Here is a 25,789-nt window from a genome sequence, read left to right on the forward strand (position 1 = left end):
GAATGTGTGTGCTGCAGAAGTAGAAGGGTCTTGCTCTGCCTTGCCCTGTTCATATTACTATGGGTTCAGAGTTATGTATTTAGCCTTTGCTTGAGCAGAGCGTTAAGGCATCTTGCATGGAGGACTGTATGAGGATTAGTGAATTAATGTGCCTGAAATAGAAACCAAAGGGAGAGGAGTCATAGTGTGAGCCAATTTATTCAAACATGGCCTCAGAGATGTGAGGCCAAGTCTTGGTTTGGGTGTGTTTGGAATGCCAGACTGACTCTTCCATGCTGGATATGGGTACCACATCAATTCTGTGGTGCTCCTATAGAAGTGGATACCTTCTAGTGGCTCATTCTACTCGGTTGCATCTTTTTAAGTTGCATCCCCAAACAAATAGCATATGCAAGCCCACTGAACTCCCTGCTTTGACCTCATTTAAAGAGCGTACAGGTCCTGTGGGATGCCTTTCCTTGTGTTAGAGGTAGCTCAATACAGCGGTCTTCAGGACCTGGGCAGAATTGCCCTGTCCCAGCTCAACAGATGCAAGGGTGCTGGGGTTCTGTGTCCCCAAGTCCATCCAGTAGTGATGCTGAGCATGTATTGCCAATGGGCATATGCATATGCAACACACACCTACGCACACATGCGTGCAGCCACACAGACCAATGCAGAGAATAAGGCATTTATCAACACTTACATAAACCTAAAGAGCACTCTCAGAAACATGAACAAGGATGTCTTGATCCTGCTTCTCTTCTCCAGCTGATCAGGTTTGAAGGCCACTGTTGGAATATACACATGAAATATGGGTCTTTCTAGCAGATGGTCTTGGACACCTACTCTGCCCAGTACCCAGGCCTCTGCACCCCAGTGTCCTCCAGTTGCTGGCAGACCTGCAAACCCCCTGGGTTCAGAGCCTTGCAACCCAGTTGCTGGCATCCAGACCTCTCCTACTCACCAGCTCATCTAGCTTGAAGCTCACGAACATTCAACCACATGAGCTCAGATTAATGAGCTCACCCATGCTGAAGAGTGTTACAAATAGGATTTAATGAGAACATAGGATGGGCTGTGGTGGTAAAGTGCAGGGCTCAGTCAGACAAGCAACATGTTAGCATACAACTGTCCTCTTTAGTCCCTTTTTCTCTCTTTTTTTTCCTCACACTTTTTCCTCCATGATCCACCTTGATTTCTTCCTTACTCTGCCTTTAATCCTTCCCCTAAACATCCTACCGTGAGTATTGCACATTCCCACAATATCTGTTTGAGCAGCCTGTCAAACTCGCTCCTTTTCCTGACCCTTTCTTCTCCAATTTTTGTTATCTTGGTGCTTCAGGACCCACCCTGATCAGCCAAGGTGGGTGTTCATTTTAAGGTCTGCTGGTGTTTTGATTGCTGTGTCTTTTCTTTTTGCAGGGCCCTGTGGGACCCCCAGGGGACAAAGGGTCATTGGTACAGTATGTCTTTCTAACTACACCCAGATTTTATGGGGAGGGGACAATCACATTGATTGTGTTTCTACCAGTGATTTCATGAAGGCATGTTTAATTAGTTTCTTTTTGCCCAAGGATAGTAGGGTCACAGGGTGGCTGACCCTCTGAAGGGGACTTCACTTGTGCGTTACCAGCTACTTGTCTGCTATATTGAGTTGTGAGAAAGAGTTGATTGAGACTCTTGGCATTGTGAGATCTTTTCCTTACCTGTCAACACAGTCCTATAAAAGAAAGAATGAGTCACTTGCTTAACCCTTCATTCAAAAAAATTATTTCAAGGCACATAATTCAAGGTACACTGCTATGTCTTATAGCAAGGCCTCAAAGGTTTAAAATAAACCATTTTTAAGCATTTTTTTCACTTAAGTCTTACAGAAAACCCTGCATTTCAGTGTTCACCAAACACACCTAGTTCCTCAACATGCAGTTTTACAAGAATGCAGTCCATTGGTGTGAAACAAATAACTGTGTACTGTGGTCTCGGTATTGAGCTGGCATGAATTTCCAGCACTACAGGCAGTCCTAGCCAGCGTACTAGCTTGGCACTGAGGAGCTGGACCTTCTTTTCTCTTCTACAGTCCTGTGCTCGCTCATATTTTCTCCCAGTTCATAAACTTACCTGCCTATAAAGTCATCATTACCTTTCCATCAAGGTATGTGAGGCTTGACTTTAGTGATGCATGTAAAGTCCCTTGAGGCACAGAAATGACTGATACTGTGACAGTGCAATGTGACTTTTTTTTTTTTTTATTAAACTCTCTCATAGTTCTTTAACTGCTAGTTAATTTTTTTCCCAATAACTATTGGGTTGGGAATTTCTTCTCTTCAGCTAAGAAGCACCTGATAAGTGCTGTTCACGTTACTGGGTTTGTCTGTTCTCTCCCTACCAGGGTCCCCGTGGTGTACCTGGTATCCCTGGACCACAGGGGCCTCCTGGCCAGGATGTAAGTAAAATAAAAGTGTAAGTGCTCAAGAAATTCGCCAATGCTCAAATCTATTTTCCCTAAAAATTGTGCTCATACTCAACTGCCATCATTGAGTGTTACTAGGATGGTCCAATGGAGATGATTCGCATGAAATGGCGCTCTTACATGTTAGGATGTCAGAGTGGAAAACAATTAGGCTAAGGAGGGTTGTCTAAAGGAAAACGGTGGACTTTACCACTGAACCATTTTAAAATGACACTGGAGAAGGAACTTGGCAGCGTACACTGGGGAACAATCACACATTGGAAAAGGACAATTGTTAAGCTGTCTAAGAACTTCTTAGAAGCCACTCAGATAAGTAATCTGTAATATTTCTATGAAAACAGGACCACAGCTGTTAAAAAGCTCTTTGTGAGTTCATTTTGCTGCTGCTGTGCATGAGAGATGACATTTTAACCTCTTGGTGCATTGTCCTCACTGCTGCTGTCTCAGTGGGTGAGTCATAGAATCGTAGAATCATAGAATCACTTAGGTTGGAAAAGACCTTCAAGATCGTCGAGTCCAACCATCATCCATGCCCACTAAACCATGTCCTGAAGTACCCCGTCTACACGCTTTTTGAATACCTCCAGGGATGGTGACTCAACCACTTCCCTGGGCAGCCTATTCCAATGTCTGTCATGGAGCTGAGGGACAGAGAGAAAAGTGGCAGATTCCTAGCTGGAAAGCTGACCCCTCTCGCTGCACGGCTTTGTCGCAGTGTTGAATCAGAAAGGGGAGAGGTGTTTTTCTCTGCTGGTCAGCCAGCTCTGTGATGTGGAAAACAGTCCTGGAGGAAAACCAGCAAGGGGGCTCTGAAGATTTTGAAAGGCTTGATCTTTGGATTTGTGCCTGTTGAGGAAACACTGTGGGGAGGGGGTAGTGGCCTTCTGTAACTTTCCTCCTCAGCGTTGCTTTATGGTGCCGTCACGTCTGAAATGGGTACTAGTTTTCGTGAAGTCCATGGCAAGCGAATTTCATCCCTAGTACATCCTGATGTACATCAGCTGGCCTAAAGGGTATACTTTCCTACGGGATGGATCTCCTTTCCTCCTGAAGCGTTTGGAGAAGAAGGTCTTGTTTTATTCCCACATACTTTGTCACAAGACAGATGATTATGGCCAGGCTATTCCTCCAAAGCCCATGATATAAAAATGGTCCTTTGCCTCCATCACCTTGTGTCCCTGAGCAGCCACAGATCTGGGATTGATTGTGTTCTGCTAACTGCCCCTAGAGCTCCTCACCTTATCTCAGATGTTTGAGAATTTTAACCTAGAGGTTTTAAACAGGAGATACAATAGATGGGTTTATTACAGCTGTATTATGTGAGGAGAGTGTCAGAGCCAGCTTTTCTGAGTCTTTCTGGCTCTACTCAGATCAGCATTGACTGGTCAGTTCTTGGAGAGTCAATACTACAGCCTTTACATCTTTCCCCCACAGAAAATTACCCGAACAGAATCATTCCTTATGTTTCTTATAAAACACATCCTCTATTACACTAACTGTTTTAATTGCACTGCATATCTCTTTTAGGAGCTCTCTGTATTCTGGTTGATCACCTATTAAGCAATTCTACCTCTATTCAAGAAGTGTAAATGTAACTACAGGGCACACTAACATTTCTTGGTATAACAGCAGGGATTTTGACAAGATCATGCATTTGCAGTTTCTTGATCTCCACTTTCATTTATGACTGGTACAAAGGATTTTTTGTTCTGCTTTTGCACTCTTCTATATCAATGTAGTATTCCTGTATTCTTTGAAGCATGCCCATTTTTGTACTCTGTTGTGTTTAAACAGCATGTCATCAGTTAGGAAAGCTCCAATTTGAATTGCTAATATGAATTTGCCATGTAATTCCCAAGCCATTCAGTGGCAATAGCCTAAATGACTTGCCTTAATGTCTTGTCTTTTGCTGTGGCCTTTGCAAATATATTCCATGTTTTTTCTGAGACTGAATAATTCTTTTAAATCACATTTACATACATTAGGTTATTCTCTGCATTATTTTTTCCAGTTGCAGACTCATCAGGTGCTCTTGGCAGTGTGTCTGCTATAAGTTGTATTCCCTGATATTGCCAAATCAGATTTACAGTTATATTTGGGGAGGTGGAAGAGTCAATACTTTTTCTGCAATAGCTTTGTCCAGAATTATCTCCCATAGGTGAATATATTGGGTTTTTTTACATGACTACATTCTAGCTTCTTTCTAGTACCCTAAAAGCATCTGCCATATTTTTTTTGCAGTAGCACTGCCCAAGGTCACTTTTTGAAACATCTGTTGGCAGCTTGATCAAACATCAAGAGTTCTCAGGACAGTGTCTTGTTTTATTAAAATTTAGGGTTTTGAAAATCCTTGTCCAGGTTTACAGTACAGTCATGCTGGTTTGGCTTTGTTCTGTTACTCTTAGCAAAAGGCTTGGTGTTTATTTGGATGAACCCTCTAGAGTTCACTGTCCGTAAATCCCAACAGATTCTCCTCTGAGACAAAACTGAGACATGTTGTCTTTTTCCTGTGTACATTATTTTCTTGTCTTTAAATTTGTATTTTTTTCCCACTTAACTAAAGCTCCAATTATTAAAGCCTGAAAAGTGCTTTCTGTAGGCTTTTTGTGTTCTGTGTTTCTCCCTATAGTAGGACTAATTTGCTCCATAACAGGACTACCACATATCATGCCTACTTTCATGCCCACAATTACTTCAAATATTATTTGCGCTTGCTTTTGGAAAAAAAAAAAAAAAAAATCCAAGTCACATTTTAAGCTGGCAGTATTCCTGTATCAAGTATTAAAAAAGCATAGCCTTAAGTATGTTCTTCAGAGAAATTGGCCAAATCTAACTCATATTCTGAAAGTTGCAAAAAATAATTCTGCATGTTAAGAGATGTTGGGTGCATGGCCGCCTCCTCCAGCCGCTCCTGACCAGGTCCCTCCTGCCCAGCCTCTGGTGCCCAGGACCCAGGGTCTCTGCCCAGATGGAGGGATGCGGCTGCTGCTTTCCCATTTGCAGGTTCAACCAGTAACGAAGCTGTGCATGAATCCCAGAGATGCAGACATGGACACACAGACACAGAGGACACTGACGCCGCTGATCACACAGGCTGCCACAGACAAGGTGTTGCCTTCAACAGCACCTACACACAGGACTCACATACAGCATAAACGTAGACAGCCAACTCCCCTTCATCTCTTCAGCTGGCAAAGACAGAAGGTCACTAGTGGTGGCACACACACAGCACTCACAAGTACCCACATATTTGCAGATCCTTCGAGCATTGGCACAGTCCCTCTGTCCTGGCACCCCCGCCCAGATCCCAGACCCCCTTACCCGCCCCACGGGTCCCTACTTGCCTACTGGTCCAAGCTGCTGTTGCTCGCTGCAAACATGCAACGCTCATGCACTTGTCCCTCGCGCACTCCACGCTCATGGTTCCTAACAGACATACCATCATGGACCCCTTGCCCACCTGATACCCCGGCCTATACCCAAGTCCTCCTACTTGCTAGCTGATCCAGCTTGAAGTTTGCTGATGAATACACCCACACACACCAGCACTGGGGAAGATACAGACACTTATCCCATCCCAGCTGGCACCAGGCACATGGGCTGTGACCTGTGGTCCCATGCCAGCCACTGTTGTGGAGCCCTCGCTCCCCTTGCTCATGCTGTTGACCCCAATAGGTGGTTTTGGGAACACACACCATTCCCACCCCAGTGGCAGGAGGTTAAAGACCCCTGCGCTCGCTCCAGTAACTGACAACAGAGGCTAGGGGAGCCTACACCCCTGGTCTGACTCCAGTAGCTGGCACCAGTTTTCACTCACATGCACTTGCGGGTCTCACCAGTAGCTGGCACTTAGTCCTTGCAGCACACATGCACGTTATGCAGAGAGATAGTTAAGAAAAGGTTTAATGAGAAGATAAAAGATGTTAAGACAAACCATGGTGATCAGGTGCAGGGCTCAGCCAGACAAGTGCACTGACCAGCCCTATTTTATGCATGACTGACCCCTTTTATACCCTTTTCTCTCCACCCTGCTGTTTGTTCCTCTCTGTTCCCCCTTCCCTTGCACATCCCCTCGTGCATCTCCACAGCTCTATCAATTCTGGCACCCTCCCAGTTCAGGGTCCCCCTGGTTTACAGTCTTATCACTTGCAAAGTCCAGGTTGATCTTCCTGGAAGCGCAGCCTATGTTTTCTTGATAGCTCATCAGTTAGTATGAGCGGCAAGGTTTGTTTCTTGTTAGGTCTGTGTCTTGGTATATTTTGTTTCTGATTTCCTCCTTTTCCCTTAGTTTCCAAATTGACAAGGTGGCGGATCAGATAACCTTGCTGGAATAAACCTTCTCACGCTTCCACATGCCTTCATCAATTAGTGTGACTGTCCAGGTTTGGTTACCGTCACTGCCTTATTTGTCGGTCAGGTTTGTGTCCCTGTATGTTCTTATTTATGGCTGCCTCCTTATTTTCTCTTGTTGCATTGAAAAAGGTCCTTGACGAGATACCCCTAAAGGAGCAGATGCTCTCTGACAAAATACCCTTACACTACACATTTTTTGGGAAGCACCCACTTTCCTCTGTCTGCCTGCTGGGAGATAAAATGTTTCTGTTCAACGTACCTACTTAGTTCCCTTAGATTAGAAAACAATCTGAATGAGACATTCTCTTGTCCTACTATTAGCACTGAGGGCACCCATTTAATAGGCTCTTTCTGTATTTTGGTTATGATAATTTTAATTAACATAAACATTGAATTAATCACTTTTTAATTATGTTAATTATTTATGATAACTAAGTTCTAGTATTACTGGGAACTTAATCTTCCCCTCCATTTATTTTCGTAATTACAAAAACTTTGTGTATGCATACATTACTGCCATCGGATCTGAAAAGCAGAGTTTTCTGTTCTGGGGTTAGTTTTCCCATACAGTTAGAAGGACAGTTCCAAGGAGTCTTTGTGTTTGTTTTTAGGGTGCATACACCCCAAACCACAGTACACTTAATAAACCTCCTATTGGCTTTTTATTCCTGGGACTTGTATATTTAAGCTATGGCATTTCAAGTTTAACTTTCAGTCTTGTAATAAGACTATGCTGCCGTAAGCCTGTGTGACTGGTTTCCTTACACACTTTCTCTTTTATTTTCACGTACATCACTTACCTGAGCATCATTTTTCAGCGTGTCATCTGCACAGCTTCCATCAGTTCCCAGTTAGAGACCATTCCTGTGTGTCAGATTTTGCAGACCAATAGAGTAGTCTGGATCCTGTGCATCATACCCCCTCATTGCTGACATCTTTCTCCTGCACTGGTATGCTGTACCACTCATGGGATATTCTGCTTTGTGCCAACCATTGTTGGCAGCAAACTCCTGAAAGTGTTCAAAATTTATGATCTTTCCAACACCGGTTGTTATTTGGGTCTGTGCACATTCCCGCATTGCATTATCAGCATTTCTTTTCAGTGCCATGCAGATTTTTTGGCAGACTCTTTTAAGTTCTTTTTTTTAATTTTCTGGCTTTCTCTTTTCCAGTTTTGTCCCCTGTTAGTCAGCTTGTCAGATGCAGTTATACCCTCCGTCCCTTGCTTCTAGCATTTCCATTCTGCTCTGAGCAATGTTTATAGCTTGGTCCTTGTAACTCCAGGCCTCTATAGTCCAGCAATCTTTCCTCTACTTTGGACTCTGCTTCCAGTTGCCCGTTCTCTGATAATGCAACATGCTGAAGTGCCATCGTCCTCCATCGGGTTTGTTCATTTCAGCTCAGATTAGCATTCTTCAAAGGACACTCTCTTTTTGCAGTCTTGTACCTTTCAACCGTTTGACTTTTCCTGGGGATGCAGTGGTTTTCAGATTTGTCAGCCATAGCACATAGCTTAATTTCTTACCCTGGCTTATTTGCACCCTTTTAAAGACATCACCAGCTCCACATCGTACAGCGTTCAAGAAAATAAGTCCGTCCTTTTTTGTCTCAAGGCAATCTGATACCGTGTGGATATCACAGCCATGCATAAATCTTTCCCAGGATTTCAGTTTTAGTCACTCCCTTCTTGTATGTCTTTTCTCATAACTAAGAAGTCTTTTCCTGTATTCTTCTTTAAATAAATCTTCTTTAAATGCTCAAATTCCACTGCTAGTACCATGTCATGTTTCAGATCCCTAAGCAAAAGGCTGCCAGCAAGGCCTATGGTAGAAATAGTTTATTTATAGCTACATTAATAGTCAGCACGAAAGACGTTTCTGAATTGTCTTTTCTGTGTTGCTTTCTGATCCAGGATGATTCTCATGGCTCAAGTCTTTGCTTTGCATTGCACTCCTTAAAACAAATGCTGTGTGAATCTTCCTGAACAAAATAGGTCTGGGAATATAAAATCTGTGTAATTGTTATTTAGGCAACCCTCTTCTCAACTGCAGAAGTGGTTGAGAACCACAGTGGAGAGGATGCCAAAAGCATGACCTGACAATTAGCATCTGTGAAAGAGAAGGCAATTTGGGAACATCCCACAATTTTCTACATTCATATTGCTGCTCTGTGGAAGAAGCAAAACTATAAATGGTTATAATGTTTCCTTATATTTACTCAGTTCCCCAGAAGGACATTTGTGGGGAATTATGAACTAAGAATCCCCTTCACACCTTATCTTCTCTTGGTTCTCAATTGCAGAATGTTTAGTTCCTCAGGAAACAAGCTTTCAGCCGTGGATTTCAGTACTACTTCAGTTCCACTTTAGCTCCACTTCAGTTCATGTTTATTATTCATCTCTTAGAAAGTCAAGGTAACTGAAGGGTTGTTGTTCACTCAGAAGTGTTTAATGTGGACATAGAAAAGAACAATCAATATATTTCCCCATTTTCTCTCTCCTCTAGCAAGAGGTACGGTATTTAAGTTATAAGTGAGATACAAGGATGAAATTCAAGTTTGCTCTATAGCCATAATTATGGTGTAGCAGGGTATCACGACTTTGCCTGTGTGCACACACAGTGCTCTTAAGTCATTAATCTGCAGGTAGCCAAGTAAATCCTCATCTGGTTGTCTGCATAAATAATACAATGAACTCATTGGAGACAACAGACCAACCTGACACAAGGTGATTGACAGAGTTCCCTAGGTAGCTGCTGCTGACCCTAGACCAATTGAAAGCCACTACTTGTATCTTCAGTGTGTTGATTAACATCCTGGGTGGGGAACCTGGCACCATCCCAGACACCTCTCCAGGTGAGTCCTGCTGCGGAATCAACAAAACCAAACACAGATAAGATGTTTTTAAATGGTCAGTAGAAACTGTTCCTGCAGATGCAAAAATGGTCACGTAGGACAGCCTTTTGTATGTGGTTAAGATAGAAGATATTTTGTATATTCTTTAAGGTACTCAATATGGATAGAACATGCATATGCTTGAGTGATGATACAGGGTGACAGGCCAGCTGGATACAGGAATTCAGCAAAGAATGGTTTGGGGAAATCTCACCCAGTCCCAACACCACTGCAAGGATCCTTGCAATGCAGATTTCTGTCACCATCTGGACAGTGACCAACAGTCCTGTTCCAAAGATTTGGTTTCCCGTGTAAGCATTACTTTATGCAAAGATTCAAAAAAAATCTTTAGTTTTGTTTTGTTTGTTGGTTTTTGTGTTTTTTTTTTTAAAAAACTAATGACTTGCTAATGACAGGCAAGAGATGCCCATTGGTGGGGGGGGATCCCTTTTCCAAACCATGGCTGCCTGGACCTTAAATTCTAAGGATCCTGGTCATTTCTACGCCTTCATCCAATGAAAATTGATAACGATACACCCCCACAAACAAACAAAAAGGCTTATTGCTATTTCAGGTGCAAGGGACCTGTTTGCAAGGTTTGTGCAAAGCAAGGTCTTGATTTTGCATGTTACAGGTGTCTTTAGGGATTTAAAGCTTCATCCTTCACACTATTGCAGTTCATAGTGTTTCCTGTGACCAGAAGACAAGCTAAAGCAATTTCAGTCTTTGTGTGACTCAAATGATTTTAACAAGGTCACACGGTAGATTAAGTGAGATTTAGGAGGGGTTCAGAGGACATTAAAAGTTGCAGATATTTAAAGGAGTTTACTGTTTGTCACATGCAAGGAGCAGGGGTGCTCAGTGCCAGAAAATATGTGCTAGTCCAGAGCAGTCAGCAGAGTGCGGGAGCAAGCGGGGGGTTATTGTATGATAATTTCACAATTTTTTCTTTCTTTTGATCTGTAGGGTCTACCTGGAAATCCAGGGGAAAGAGGACCTCCTGGAAAACCAGTATGTAACTTCACTTCTGTATTACATCTTTCTTTTAATTCAGTTTCGACCTGTACACCTCACCTCAGAAGTGCACTTCAGTGCATTTCTGCTGCTACTCTTCCCAGCAGAGCAACTTGAAAAACACTAAGAACCACTAAGGGATTATGATAAAAATATCTGTGATGGCTTGGGAGCAGTATGAAAAGAACTGGATATCCCGCATGTAAATAAAAGCCAAAATTTTAAAGGCACTTTCTTAGCACCACTATGCAGTACCCTGAGCAAGAACTCATCTCACGTGTGATGAAGTGCATTGATAACACAGGGCAGGAAGTATGTGTTTGGCCCAGTGAGTCCTAGGCAGGGCAAAGGAAACCAATGAGAGTCCATAAGAATGTTCAGGAAAACTTCTTATACCCTGATGCCTTTTAAAATTGCCTGAGATAATGAATTTCTCATTCCACAGGGTTCTTCACCCCTGCTCTCTCCAGAGGACATAAATCTCTTAGTAAAGGTAAATCAGCGTTTGATGATGGTGGGAGTTTATCTGTATGTTTGATTCAGACCTGACTAACACTCTGTGATGGGAAAGTGTCTGAGCTACAAGTGCAAAAGGTGCCTTTAAACACTCTGTCAAAGCTTGAAACTTGCAGGTCTCCTACTTGCACTGGTATTGGGACACTAGAGCACATGCTGGAGATCAAAATCCAGCGCCTTTTGACCGTCCCCAGCAGTGAAACGGCCTACGAAGATCTTTGTAACGTGGTGTGTGTTACAAAAGCTCTGAGACTTTTTCAGCTCTGAGACATGCATTCCCAAGGAGAAATAAACATTGTCAAGCTGTATTACCTAAACCAGAAAATGGAAACCATTTTAATAAAATGTCTGATTTTTCACATATACCTTCAACAGTGACTTGAGTAGTTTTGAACTGTGGGTGCAAAGTCAGTTTGCATAGTGCATCGAAAAGGATGCAGGTAGTTAACCCCAGATGCACCCGTGTTTCAAAAGTGATGATCTGTCTGTCTGCTTTTACTCTCCATGTAGAGTTGTCTGTGAAATAAGTCAGTATTTGATAGGTGTTGACTGCAAAATCTTTACAGATTTACATGGGCTGAGTTGGGAGATTTTTAAGCAGTCTTGGGACATGGCAAGAAATCCTTTCTCATTGATTAAAATAAACTAAAAAATTACCTTTTTTTACCAACCCTATTAACAAAAGGACCCTTTTAAGATTGCTACTGTGAAATGCCTTCATTGAAGAGCTGTCTTTCTTAGGGAGCCAAGTATTTTTCTGGAGATCTCACTGTATGTTTTTGTTTGGGTTTTCTGATCAGGACAATAGCAAGAGACTAATTCTTGGGTACAGGATGTCATTTTGATGTTCCTTTGTTTTCTTCCTTTGATTATATTATGGTTAAACACACTCATATGCCTTGCGTATTCTTTCTGCTTGGTATTTTTTCACTCCACACTTGGTACAGACCTATATAAAGCAGCACCTTGAAATCCCAGATGAAATTAAGGCTCTGTTGTTCTGGGTGTTTCTCTAGCACTTATATTGTAAGTAGATAAATATGCATGTAGGGACTGAGACCTGGAAAGACAGTTTACCCCCAAATTTTGCAGCGGATCATTGACAGAGTTGGGTGTTGGAGCAAGGTCTCTGAACTCTCAGCCTGATGATGTGTCTGTTGTGCTATGCTGTCTCTTACAGGCAGGATTCACTCCCCTTTTGCTGAGGGGAGTCTGCCTTTGAAATGGAAATGTCATACCCACAGTATTTCATTTCCTGAGGATAGCAGAAATGTAAAGACTACTGAGATGATGCTTCAGAGAGTTTTGGAAGGAGGGAGGTAGTAGTTCTCCTTGACAGAATTTGGCCAGGACACTGTGACATTCACTTTGTCTTCATGAACTCCATCACATGAGTTCTCCTTGGCCAAGCTAGCTGCTGAATAGTTTTCCTTGCAAAACACCCTTTCTGACATTGTGCTGCCCCTGGGTTTTCCCTAGCAATCTGCCCTCTGAGCAGTAACCCAGCTCTTTCAGACTGGTGTAGACACAGTTTTCTAGTAGTCTTGTAGCTTCAAAACAAGGTTGTTCTTGGTAGTCTTGCTTTGCGGCTCTCTGACCTCCCTATTAGGAAGAGCTTTTCCTTGGTTTCTTGATCCTGGATGATCAGTTAGGACCTGTCCAGCTAGAACTGATAGGAAACTCCCCATGGGAGCAAGTGTGAGCTCAGCTGCTGACCCTCGCCCTACTCCGCACTGCACTCATTTCAGTTCTGTAAGGTAAAGTAACCCAGATCCTACCCAGTGTGGTCAAACTGCAAAGGCCTACGTATTATACTAGCACCACACTGCTGCATTCATAACGGGTGTCTGTAGGGTCTGCTAAGTGCCTTCAGTCTATTGCTAATTTATTTCTCTATGTTCTCTCCTAGGATGTGTGCAGTGAATGCCCTCCTGGCCCACCAGGACTGCCAGGCATCCCAGGTTTCAAAGGTGATAAAGGTCTCCGAGGACCACCAGGTAGAGATGGCCAGGATGGGAAAATGGTAAGAGAGCTGGGGAACTGACCATGCCTTGGATGTGGTGTAACCTTGTTTTTCTTATAATATTTTTAGATATTTGATTTTCTTTTTTTTCGTCAACAACCTACTGAATCTTTTTTAGATGTCTGTGGAGTCAATGGACTAAATTAGAGTTTACCTCTGCCTCTTCTGCATTGCAGGGGAATGCTGGTCCCAGAGGTCCTACAGGCCCACCTGGGCTGGATGGGCCAAAGGTTGGTTGGTTTTCGTCAGTTGTCTAATGAAACCTTGCTTGTGACTAGTTAGTACACTGGCTGAAGCAGGCTCTTGGTGGCATCCACCTCTGTGTAAAGAGATAGGACTAGCCTGTTGGGTGGGCGCCGTGCTGGCAATTCACTGGAGTGCCACATGCACATAGAACTGCACAGCTCCCCACATGAACGCTGTTTCTCTTAAATAGTGTCTTCTACCATCCCTTAGTTCACACACGGACACAGACACACACACACAAGTGAAGGGCCTGATTCTTGATTTTGAATTTCATGACATTGGTGTTTTGATGACAGATGAGGACTTGTGAGTTCGTCTCAATCTAAATCAGGTGAGGAAGAAATTAAAACCTCAGCAGTAGCCACACCGCCTGCTCCTCTCCTCTTTGAATCCTGTATGCTTGAATCACTTAAATTAAGGGTAATGCAATGGGCAGCTGGGCTCCCTATACACTATCATCTGCCATGGTGGTTTTATCCACAGACTCTGAATATTTCCTGAAACACGCTATGGGAAGAACTCCTTGTTTCACCTATACGCTTCTGCCTAATGATCTAGGCACATAGGCCAACACAAAACTTCCAGTGTCTGAAGGATTCCAATAATGTGACATTTCAAGCATTTCCCATGAAGAGGTCTGTCATCATTCTGCTCACAATGCCAGTGCCTGGTCACAATCAAAACCTTTACAACTGCCTAATGTGAAATAAATCAAAACAAATCAATAGAGGGAGAGATAAGGTAATTTCGTGATGGACCACAGTTTCCTCCAGACTTCCTTGCATTACTGACATACTGTCTAAAACAGCTTCTGCTATTTTAACATCTTTGTATTCGTACTTATTAGAGTGTAGGACAAGCTAATAGATATTCATTCATTAATTTTATATCTTGCAATTAAAAGTGTGGTGGGGAAAGCGGTAGAGTCTCAAAAGTAAATATAGGGTTGATCAAAATGAAAATATGCACCAGGATAAAATTTGCAAAACAATTAGTAACCCATAAAGACAATAACTGGCAGAAATGCCAGGCGGTCTGAGATATACCATGTCTGCTGCTTTCTTATATGCTATGAGAAAGCAGAGATTTGGGCAGCAAGATTGAATGTTTAGGTGAAGTAACAGGACCAATTTTAAACTGTGCTTGTGCAAGAAATAAAATCAAGTCTTTGATAAATAGTCTAACTTGTATTCAGTAAAAGGCAGATTCACAGAGTTTGCAAATGTTAAAAGAAAATATTGTAAGACCCCTAAGAAGGTGCAAACACAGTCTTTGTGACTCCTTTCTAAATACATTAGGAGCATCCTCGCAGCGAAAGACCCAAAGAGCTCTGCACTTTTGAAGATGTAGTATGTTGTCCTTACCGACACCATCCAAACTATTATTAGGTCCCATTCTGAAATAGAGCAGTAGAACTGCAGATCTTTGCTCCTGAGCAGCTTCATGCCTTCTGGCAATATGAATTAGGCCTCTTTTAATTAATAAATAGCAGCCCTCCCTCCCCCACTTGCCTCCTAGCTCTCATGTAGTAAACCAGAGCATTACTTCCATGGCCAGCAATTCATTAGTGTTCTGTGCATTGTTCATAATTTGTTCACCATCATCTCAGTATTTTTCACTGTGTGAGACTCATCTTGCCTTACTTCAAGCATTGATAATACAGACATCTACATTTGAGTTAGCTGCCTCTGTTCTGTTGTCACTAGGACAGAAAGAGAGAGAGAAAGAGGGGAACACTTTCAGGGTATGAATTTTCTGACTGCACTTTAGAAATGCCATTTTTATTGCTGCTGTCCCTGAAGGGAGAGGAGATTACTAGGTCATACTGCGGAGGCCTTTGTTGGGCCAGATGATTCCTTACCAAGATCTGATTTAGTGAGGTTCCTAACAACCTGTCTACTTTCTAAGGATGTGTAAGTCCTCTTCATGTCCATGAGACTACAACGTTAAAAAAGGACTATGCTGGGTCTGCTCAAAGGCCATTCTTCGCATATATTCCTGGCTACAACATTGGTAGTGAAGGTCTGGGGAAGAATTTAAGAGGAGGGCAAGCAGGACTCAGTCCTAATTTATGAGTTTTATACTCAAATGTCCAAGTGCTTTATGTAGTAGGTCAGAAAGCTGATACAATACTGAATATAAGTGATGTTCAGTGGCTTTTTTTTTCATTATCAGGGTGCTAAAGGAGACCGTGGTATGACTGGGGATGCAGGAGAAAAAGGTGAACAGGTAAAAACAGAGTGTGTTTTCCAACAGTGCCGTCACTGTGCTTGTTCCTTCATCAATAACTCCTGTGATGCCTGTAGAGGAATACCCTTCTCAGAGGCAGAGGAGGAAGATGGGAGCTCTTCATCACTGATAAACCTCAAATGGGCTATGCTGAAGAGTGGAACTGTAGCAGTCTGCCACAGGCTTCCATCCCCATCTCCAACAAAAACCTCCCTGTATGATCTGTTTCCTCACCTCTAGATTGGATGCATTCAATTCTCTACATTACCTAACCTTTAGTCATTTCCCCAGATAATGCCTAGATGAGATCTGGGAGGTCAGGTGTCTTTGGGTTGAAAAAGCCAGTGTTTCTATTTGTCCTAGAAGGTGAATGTAAGGATGACTTCTTTTAGGAGGGACTGAGATGCCACAGGGAAGAGGAGAATGGTCTAAATTAGAGCAAACTTTCATAGTTAATTTTGCCAAGGGCTGAGTCAATAGTTTAAGGTGCAAATCAGCACCTCTTCAATGAGATTTGTAGGATGTTTTAAACAGGTTTGGTTTCCTGCTTGATCTCCTGCCTTGTACAATTCCACAATATCTGTTCTCATCTTCCATTAGCATAGACTGAAGTACACATTTGAAAAAGTACACCTTAAATTTAACTATGTTTACTTCTGAAGTGCATGCTTTGAAAAACAAGGTTTTGCTTTAAAAAGCCATGGTTCTTTGTTTCCTTATAACTAGCTCTCTGTGTATTGTCTCATTTTGATGTTACCTCACAAATGTTTAATCACCAGTTAACATTTATACAACTAGAGATGTGAATAATGCATAAAGAAAGTTTCTTTTTTCATTCTGCAGGGCCACCCTGGAATGCCCGGCTTCTCAGGGGCTCCTGGAAACCCTGGTCCACCTGTAAGTTCCTCTGTTGCAAAGACGGTCTTGTATTTTCCTTAATAATAAAGGTTGTTGCAAGCTCCATGTGGAGGAAAGGACCGTTCCCATCTGTCTGCGCATTACATTTGCATTTTCCAGTGGGTTCGTAATGGTCCCCTGAGTGTCATAGAGTTCCCCACTCATGATAATTTCTATTTAATACATTGGCCACTTTTCACTGATTGTTTCTGTAAATTGATGCTAAGCTTCAGTTGCTCTCTTTATACAAGACAGTGATGATGAAAACTCTTCCGCAGAGACTACTTAGTAGTATGTGTATAGGTGTTTTCTTATATGTGGAACAAGTTGTCAGTCTAGAACCAACAGATGTAAGAGTATTTTAGTTCTCAATTTTACACAGTGGTATGAGACTGGATTTTCTCCAATTTTCATAACCTGTGGGTTACTTTTGAATTAAAAGACCTTTTACATGTGTCCCTCTCCATCACAGTCCTCATTCTCAGCTCTACTCTCTCCGCAAATACGGTTATGCTTCTTTTTATTTAAAAAGGGGGGACATTGCAGAAGCAGGGCTGAAATAACTTGGCTCTCCTGCTTGTGATATCATCACTTACACCCTCCAAGAGTTGGGACTTCTCCTGAGTGAAGGACTTTTCTTTCCAAACCGCCTTCCTTTGCCCACAGTCATCGCTACTCATATTGCTGCTTACAGTGCAGTTTGGCTCTGCCATGCTGAGGCTATGCAGCCTTCATCTGTTCTGGGGATCAGCACAGTCTCTTCCAAGTTGAATTTACATTGCACTGACTAAATAACAGGATGTACCAGAAAAGACAATTAGATTAAAATTCTGTTTTCAAGTGGTAGCAGTGCCTAAAGGATGCTGAATGCTTTTCCACTGGGACAACACATGGACCTGCTTTGTGGGTCATTTGCGCCTCCATGAGCATTATTTTAGGAGAAGCTAATAACACAGACACATTTACTGTGTCTGTATGAACCTCATACTGCCACAGCCATAGGGTTATTCCAGTAGGGTTAAAACTCTTAAAATTGTCCTGTGAGACCCTCTGAATAGACTCACAGACAAAGGAAATGTGCAAAGTAAAACTGAGCCTGTCAAAGCAGAGCAAAATGTGATGTTCCCCTAGATATTTTTTTTCTTCAACTTTTGCTGACTTTTTCCTCTGCCTGCATTGACTTGTGACTCCAGGAGTTTGCCTGCCACAGAGTGGCAGTGCTTCAACTGCTTCAAACTGCTCCCATAATTTCTGTTCTTCAGAGTTATTTTTGTCAGAAGGTTGGCTTTTTCCTATTTGTCCCCTATTTTCAGAAGGAAGGGCCAGGACCATACTCAAATATCTGACTATTTCTGGCTTTGGAGGCTGATTGAATGCAGAGGTTGGCACTGCTTTTCTGTGATGAATGAAGAAATAATGGAATGAATTCTGAACTGAGTGACTGAAGAAAACTTCAGTGCTGCCAGCTTTGGTAGGGAGTGTGTTGACAAATGTACAAAATGCATTAATCACTCAAGTTGTTTCTGCTTTATTTTGTTTAGGGGCCAGATGGGGCACCAGGACCAATAGGACCAGCAGGAAGCCCAGGAGACATAGTAAGCTCTAAGCTGTGTGTTTCACCACCAGCTTCACCTATAGTCAGCTCTGTGAAGTAAAGCTGAGCTAGAACTCATGTAATGTCCTTTGAAAGCTCCCCAAAATATTCAGCCCGAATCAACTCTACACCTGCAAATAGGACCTCCACAAACAGCCACATACTACTCTGTTCTTGCAGTTGTGTTTACTCACCAAATGAAACTCCAAATTAGCCAGAGCATAGTCCAGTCCATGGGACCTCTAAGGAGGGGTTTTACCTCTTGTCTGTCCTGTCCTTGCTATTAACATCTCTTAGCCTCTAGAACAGGATGGCTAAATCTGTTAGGATGCTTCATGACCCAGGCTAACACCTGAACCGTACATGGGGATTGTCAAAATGAAACCAGCAACCTGTTGAAGGACGTCACAGCACAGACTGCTCAGATGCCAGGACCTGAGACCATTCCCTGGCACAACTGAAAATACTAGTACATATGTAACCTTCAAGAAGTCTATGAAGAATTTTGCTACTGCTGTTTCATTTGAAGGGTGTTCAGATGCTACTTTATGGTAATGCATCAGAAAACCCTGGGAGAGACAGGTAATCTGATTGATGCTAACTTCAGGTTGGAAAGGAAAAAATGAACCTTCCCTGAGTAATGCATGCTGTTGAGCTGGAACAGTTTAAGACTGTGTAATTCTGTGATTAATTTCTAGAGCAGGGTTTCCTAATGAGCAAGGTGCCTTTTGCAGATCCATTTCAACCTGAACTTCATCATAAGTGAACAGTGATGGTCCTTCTGATGGCCGTTATGAAATCAGTGAGCACTCTCAGCAGAGAGGCCAGAGACTACATGGACAGACTGGCTGAAATTCCCTTTCAAATGGATGATGAAGGTTGAGACACTGTGAAAGACCTGGGATGCTATTGTCCAGTCCTGTAGAGTAAGGGAATTTCTTGGGACTGTCAGCAAGGCACTTCTCATAACTACTCATTTGATAGGTATAAAATATAGATCTTCTGCTTCCTGGCTGGACACCTCATGCAGGAAGTTAAGGACTAAATATTAAATATAATTAAACTTCAGGAAAAAAAATTGCCAGTTATTTCAGTGGTTTCTCCATCTGTAACAACTTATAACTAATACTGGATGTTTTATGTGAAAAGAAAGCCCTCCAGTTTAAACTAGAAGGAATTCAAGGAAACCTTGTACACTGAGTGACATGGGCTACAAAACCAGCTTCTCACAGTTGTCCCTTGTCAAACTCTACATTTGATAAATCTTCACCTGATAGAAGCATCTGAGCAGCTTGTCTGACCCAGAGTGTTTCTGCTTTCTTTCCAGGGTAAAGATGGCCCTCCAGGTCCACAGGGCCCACCAGGCTTGCCTGGACTTCCAGTGAGTGCAGTTCAGCTCCTTCTAATTCAATACATTAAACTGTTCATAAACACATAGGTGTGTAAAACAAAGAGGTGACATTTTTGAGGTGTTTTGAAAGCTGTGCATGATCTGTAATGGTATCTGTCATGTCGATGCTATGTCCTTGGTCCAGGACAGTGTGAATGCTGTATTTGATCCCTTTAAAGCTAAGTTCTAGTTACCAATGTGAATCAGGTATGTTCCTTATCTGCCTCCTCATTGGAAGAAATACTCTTAAACAGAGCACAAAAATCAACTAATAGGTCCACTGTAAGGGCACAAAAATTCATAGACTGGAATACTGTCTTCACCTGAATCCACAGTCAAAATAATTCCTTTGCACTGACTCAAGTTCAAGTGCATCCTGGGCATAGACTCTTCTCTTCTGGAAACTGTATTAGTACAACATTTTGGGGGTTTTTAATCTGTCATAGGGATAGGGCCAGAGCTATTTCTAGTGTAAAGTAGCCTAGCTGAATGAAGATAATGGCATTATAATGGTTTATAACAGCTGTTTTTAGAATCCTGTTTTAAGATTGTTGGAGTGCTCGCCTTGCTGAAAAGGAGGGGAGGGAACCCCTTAGACTTGCCATATTGGAAAGGGAAACAATTTATGCTGTTGCAGTGGTGTGGCAAGGAGAGGTTTATGGTTGAGCTATAGACATAGGGTAGTTTTTGGAGGGTTAGGCAATCTTAAGTATGCCATGATGAAGCAGAGTTGTCACTGTGAAAATCACACTGACAAAACCCCCACCAATCTTCCCTATCGACTCCTTCCTTATACCCTGTTTTGCATTTCATTTACAGGGCATTGCTGGGAATGATGGCAAAGATGGCAAGCCAGGATCTCTTGGGGAACCGGTAATGTAATTTAAAACTGTTTCACTCAGGCAATCAGAGCCCGCATCCAGTTATTGGTTTTGGAGCTGCCTATCTACGGACTCCTTAGGGGGGGACAGGAAGCCTGTTTGTGCATCTTTTTTTAACACCAGAAGGACTATATTGTCTTAAGCAATTTATAAGAGTCACGCATTAGCAATCTTGAAAAAAACCTGGGTTCTTTTACAGCTACCATAAATACACTAAAACTTAGTGATTCCACTTTTACAGCTACCGTAAATATTGCAGAGGAAGAAGGTTGTCTTGTAACATTAAGCCTAGTGATCCGTTTTTTAGATAGAAGATTATGGGGCATAAAAAGTTTAGAGGAGGTGTCTTTAAAGAAGCCTTTTCTGGATTGCTCTATGACAGTTCTGTTGTCCAGGATTAGAGGTTTTATATTTGATTTTCTCTACTTAGTCTATACTTGTGTTTGCTGAGGGAAAAAAACTGAGCCACGAAGCTGTCAGCCAAAAGGAAGTGTTAATAAATTGGGCAGTGAATGTTATTCCTTGCAACTGTGTTTGTTACATGAAGAATGTGCTTCCAGTATCTGGCGTTGCCAGCCTCTTTCTGTGACTTGTCAAATGGGACTTAGTGGTTCTGGGAAAAGCCAAGTTCCCAGCCATTAGGACAACTGGTATGTGGAGCAGTGCTTGTCAGAGCAGCTGCAGACAGTTGTGTGCTTGCATCAAAACACCTGGTTTCTGCGTGCAGATGCTGATTTTTTTATGTGCTGACTAGGTATTGGTGCAGTTCTGTGCATTACCCCTCTGACATTAAAACACTGTAAAGGTGCACCAGTCCCAAGGTGTAAGCTGCCTTTGAATCTCAAAGGCTGCGTTCGTGTCAGCGCGGGTAGGGGGATGTATGGGAACGTCTGTCACTACTGCCCTCCTCGCACGCTCAGACTCCAGTGTTGCTGGAGAAATCCTGGGCAACCACAGTTCTCAGTGCTAAGGGAGAAGAGTGGGAAGTTTTCAACAGCAGAAACATGGACCTGAGTCTCCCACTAACATGAACATGATTATTTCCCATAGGGAAAGCCTGGAGAACCAGGGCTCCCAGGCCAGGAGGGTGCCAGAGGCTTACCGGTAAGTACCGCTCTGAAGGGTTCAATCCAGTCACTCTTCTGTTTTGTAGCTGGGAAGCTTTTTGTTGGGCAGATGAGGTCCTTTACTGATGCAAACATATAACGAAAGAGCTGGCCTGGATGAGAATAGTCATGGCAATGTGCCTAAATAAATAAATAATCAACAAAAATCAAACACAGGCATTTCCAAATCCTTCACACTTGGAGAAGAGTAGGTCCCTTACCTAGAAGTTAAAGCACATAACCTCATGACACCACTTCTACCAGAAGGCATAGTCACAGCTGTAGCGCTTGTGTGCTGTTACATGTCCTCTGAAGGGATGGGGACAATGAAATTTAGGGTTAAATATTCTATTGGCTGGTCACACCAGGAATACACACACTACAGTCTTGGTCTCATAGCGTAAGGAGCTATGGAAAGCTCTTCACTGTGATGTGGCCCTTCCGAATCACTCCCTGGGACATGGCAGCTCCATGCTGACCAGTCCCCCGTAATCTTAGGCAAAATTGGGAAGGTTATTAAGTAAATGTTCAAGCTGGAGTTTTCTTAGTGTTTCATGCATCAGGGTAACGCATGATTGTTGATTTCATTCTCTTTTGTAGGGTTTCAAAGGACAGAGAGGAGATACAGGTCCCCCAGGTCCCCGGGTAAGTAATGTGTACCTCATGCATGATCCTTTAGAGAAAGATCGTGTGAGTTGAAGTTGACCTTTCTGAGACAATAGGTAAAAATGATGGCAGGTGTGTGTTTAACCTGGCTGTTTTCAACTACAATTCCATGGGCCACACCCATGGCAGAAAATCACAGCAGCTGTCTTCATTCCTTCTGCTGAAGTTGTGATTCCAGGTAAGGTGAGGCAGCTGGTAGAGCTCAGTCCTCTGATGCTCCCTTTGAGATAGCCCTTTGTGAGGAAGTTTCAAGGATGCCTCCGTACCACATCCCTCTGGTACGAATGTTGACATACAAGGTGAGGAACCCTACTGCACTTACTGGACAAGAATCATCTCTCCTCCAAAAATGCCTAAGAAGTGCAAAATAAGGCACTTCAGGAACAAAACTTACAGAAATGAGAATAGAAATGTCTCTAGCCCTTTGACTCAGTTGCCTGTGGATCATAAACCCCAAAACTCAAGTCCTGCATGAAAAGGTGGTCTCTCTGTTCTGAGCGATACAGTACAAAAAGCTCCTTGGTGTAGAAAATGGAATACAAAACTGAATGTCCTTCTGCCTAATTCTGGCTTTTTACAGGGAAATAAAATACTCTGCTTGCAGGAGCTTAGCAGAAAAATCCAGTGCTGGAGTTCCTCATCTCTTCCTCATTATGGTAGTTTCTGCATCATGAATAGGTTGGTGGTTTTCAGTGACTGCACTAGCAGTAGCAAATATTCTGCTGGAAAGCAGCGCACTGCCTTGTGCATCACTTACAGAAGATGCTTCTAAGTTATTTTTGTAAGCTGCGTGTCACGTATGATGAACGAGGCTCCTGTTAGCTTTAAAAAAAGTTTTCACTGAGCTCAGTCCGATACTGCAGAAACCCCATACCACTTATAGTGGTGTTACTGGTCTGTCTTTGACCTTGGGCTGATATCTCTTTCCTTTTTGCTGAATTGCAGGGGGAGCCAGGTGCGACAGGTCCTGCTGGTCGTGAGGGGCCACCAGGGAAGGATGTAAGTGTACCGTTTGGAGCAGAAACTAATCTCCTTCTCCCTGACAAATGAAGATTTCAATTCACAGCGACCCTCACCTAAAATGGCTGCAAAAACTGTGATAAAGGATGAATTCCTGCAGCAGCAGGCAGGGAATGATTTGTGCAAAGATCGTTAGGGTAACAAAGAATTTGAGGGCCTTTGTCACTGCTCGGCTGCTGACACTTAAATGTCAGCTATATCTTTGGAAAAGCAGAGAAAGCTGCATTGTTTGAATCCCAGGCTGTGCTGCATAGCCATGGACCGGCTTTCTGCCACCCGTCTCCGAGCAGTGCTTCATTCTGCAGGTCCCACTGGGCCAGGTTCTGTCATGCTTCCTCTGCAAAAGCCATACCTTACTGAGTGCGTAGCTCCACTGAAATCTATGAAATACCTATGGAATAAGACGATGCTGCTCAGAGGAAGGAGAGATGGTACAAACAGATCCTCTGACATTATTCGTGTCAAATGCAGTCACGTAACAAAGTCCTGGAAGAGTGCAGCTGACGTGGGATCCTGCAGCAGCTGCTGAGCAATGTACCAAGTGGCTGAGGTGCCATTGTCATGGGACGTGGGGAAGTGGTTTCTCATTTGCACACCCTTGTATCACTGGAAAACTGTTGTGCTGTAAATAGTACCCTACAAAGTAAAATGGAAGATAGACCTAGGGGAACCCCTCAGAGAAGATAGAAGCAGGTCTTAAGCCTCCCTCAAGAAAGAACAAAATAATCAATTCTTGAGAAATACTGGAGAATCTCTGTCCCTGAGAAATCCATTGCTAAGATAACCTGATAATAATGATCTCTGCCTGTAATCAGGCTGCCTTTAGTGATAGATGTTTAAAATTCAAAAGGCTGGTCTTCCTCATACATAACTGAAAGGGGGTAGTGACACTTTAATGGTGTTTCCCTCTAATACGTGAACAGCGTAATTTAGTAGGGACATTTTAAAATGCCTGTTTGCTTGCCTTCATGTCAGATCTTTCCCTCTCACCAGAATACTTTTCTTCATTTCAGGGTGATACTGGTCCCATAGGACCACAGGGCCCTCGAGGACTCAGAGGGCAGCCGGTGAGTTTTCTCTCCTGACAAGCCATTTCTGGAAGTACATTGTATATAGTGGGAATCTCCTGCAGTCCAGAACTCTGGTTTGGAAGAAGAGTCTTAAGAAAGATTCAGGTGATGTTTGATTAAAACACTTTGCCTACTTTGAGACCGACAAATCAGAATGATATTGCTAGGAACTGATGAAGACTTATAATACTGCAATGGAGTGATGGTTGCTGACTCGGTGGGAAGAAGAGTTTAATGGATTCTGCCAGGACTGCAGTGTCAGAAGTGCTCATATTCCAGTCCTGCCTCTGGCATCTTACTTGCTTCTCACATGGCCTCGGTTTTCAAAGGTGGACACTAATTGCGGGTGCCCAGTTTGAGATATGTAGGGTCCAGTTTTGATACTATTCATTTTTGTCATGCTCTCTGTAATTTTTTCTGAAAAAAAAAAAGGCATAATTTTAGGAAAAGGTTTGTTTAATTGAACACCTGTAGAGTTTTATTACAACTTCAGTGGAGAAATGGCAATTTAGTTGACATTTCAAAAAGTGTCATTTGGGATGGTTGAGAAATAACTTTTGTTAATATTATGGGTTTTTCAATTCTCTCTTAAAAATCAACCCTTTCCAAATTTGAATGCAGATCTCTGTTGCTGAACCTAGGCACATCTTTAATATGTTGCAATGAGTGATTTTTTTTCCTTCTCAGAAGACCTGCTAGTAAAACAGGTTCTACAACATATTCCATAATCAGGGCAAAATGCTGATTCAGCCAGCAATGCCAGGAGCTGGAGCAGCAGGTCCCTCTGAGCTGGGAGGGTAGGGGTTTAGACTGCAGGAACATATGGAGAGCTCCTGTGTCTACCTTATAATTTATCTCATTATTCCTGTCCTGCTGGCATCACTCGCTAACATGTCATGTCCCTGCACAACACTAGCAATGAATAAAAAGATTTGAGGAGACAGAAATTAGCATAACTCCAGGCCATATTCTTTTTTGGAGAAGAAATACTTGGGGTTTTGTATGTTGGAGGGCAAAGTATCGGTTTCTCTTGTTCTTCCTCTGCTTTATTTCTTCTCTAATAAGGAGTGTGAGGCATGATTTTGAATACTTCCAGTAAAAGGGCTGGTCTTTGTGGTCAACTCCAATAAAGCGAAAAACATCTCTGCATGGTGAATTGGGAGGAGAGAGGAACAGGGTATAGAATTTAATCTCACCGAACTTTAGTCAATGTAGATGGTCAGTTCAGCTACTTTGATAAGGAATGGTGAGAAACAGGTCCTTTTCAAGGATGATTTGGCTCATTCTGAGTTGTCTGGTGTCAGGCAATATCAAATACCTCAAGGCTTTAGAACAAGTGTTTCTCTCCATTCCCCAAAAAAGGGGAAGCCTGAGATGATTAAAAAATAGATGCCTGGCCTCTGGACCCTGATTCAGATGGTAGCCCTGAGAAGAGGATGA

The 25,789-nt window shown here is 42.7% G+C and overlaps 1 protein-coding gene across 1 annotated transcript in view; it reads left to right on the forward strand.

The window, feature by feature from the left end:
• Positions 1-25,789, forward strand: part of COL22A1 (collagen type XXII alpha 1 chain) — a 239,637-nt gene that overhangs the window by 198,557 nt on the left and 15,291 nt on the right. The window contains exons 42-56 of the mRNA XM_030012461.2: positions 1,405-1,440; positions 2,372-2,425; positions 10,664-10,708; positions 11,157-11,204; positions 13,137-13,250; positions 13,427-13,480; positions 15,672-15,725; positions 16,569-16,622; positions 18,164-18,217; positions 19,544-19,597; positions 20,426-20,479; positions 21,538-21,591; positions 22,194-22,238; positions 23,205-23,258; positions 24,293-24,346. Coding sequence (XP_029868321.1) covers positions 1,405-1,440; positions 2,372-2,425; positions 10,664-10,708; positions 11,157-11,204; positions 13,137-13,250; positions 13,427-13,480; positions 15,672-15,725; positions 16,569-16,622; positions 18,164-18,217; positions 19,544-19,597; positions 20,426-20,479; positions 21,538-21,591; positions 22,194-22,238; positions 23,205-23,258; positions 24,293-24,346 — 828 coding nt within the window. The remainder of the gene's footprint in view (positions 1-1,404; positions 1,441-2,371; positions 2,426-10,663; positions 10,709-11,156; positions 11,205-13,136; positions 13,251-13,426; positions 13,481-15,671; positions 15,726-16,568; positions 16,623-18,163; positions 18,218-19,543; positions 19,598-20,425; positions 20,480-21,537; positions 21,592-22,193; positions 22,239-23,204; positions 23,259-24,292; positions 24,347-25,789) is intronic.

The sequence above is a fragment of the Aquila chrysaetos genome, chromosome 4, assembly GCF_900496995.4.
Source record: "Aquila chrysaetos chrysaetos chromosome 4, bAquChr1.4, whole genome shotgun sequence".
NCBI lineage: Eukaryota > Metazoa > Chordata > Aves > Accipitriformes > Accipitridae > Aquila > Aquila chrysaetos.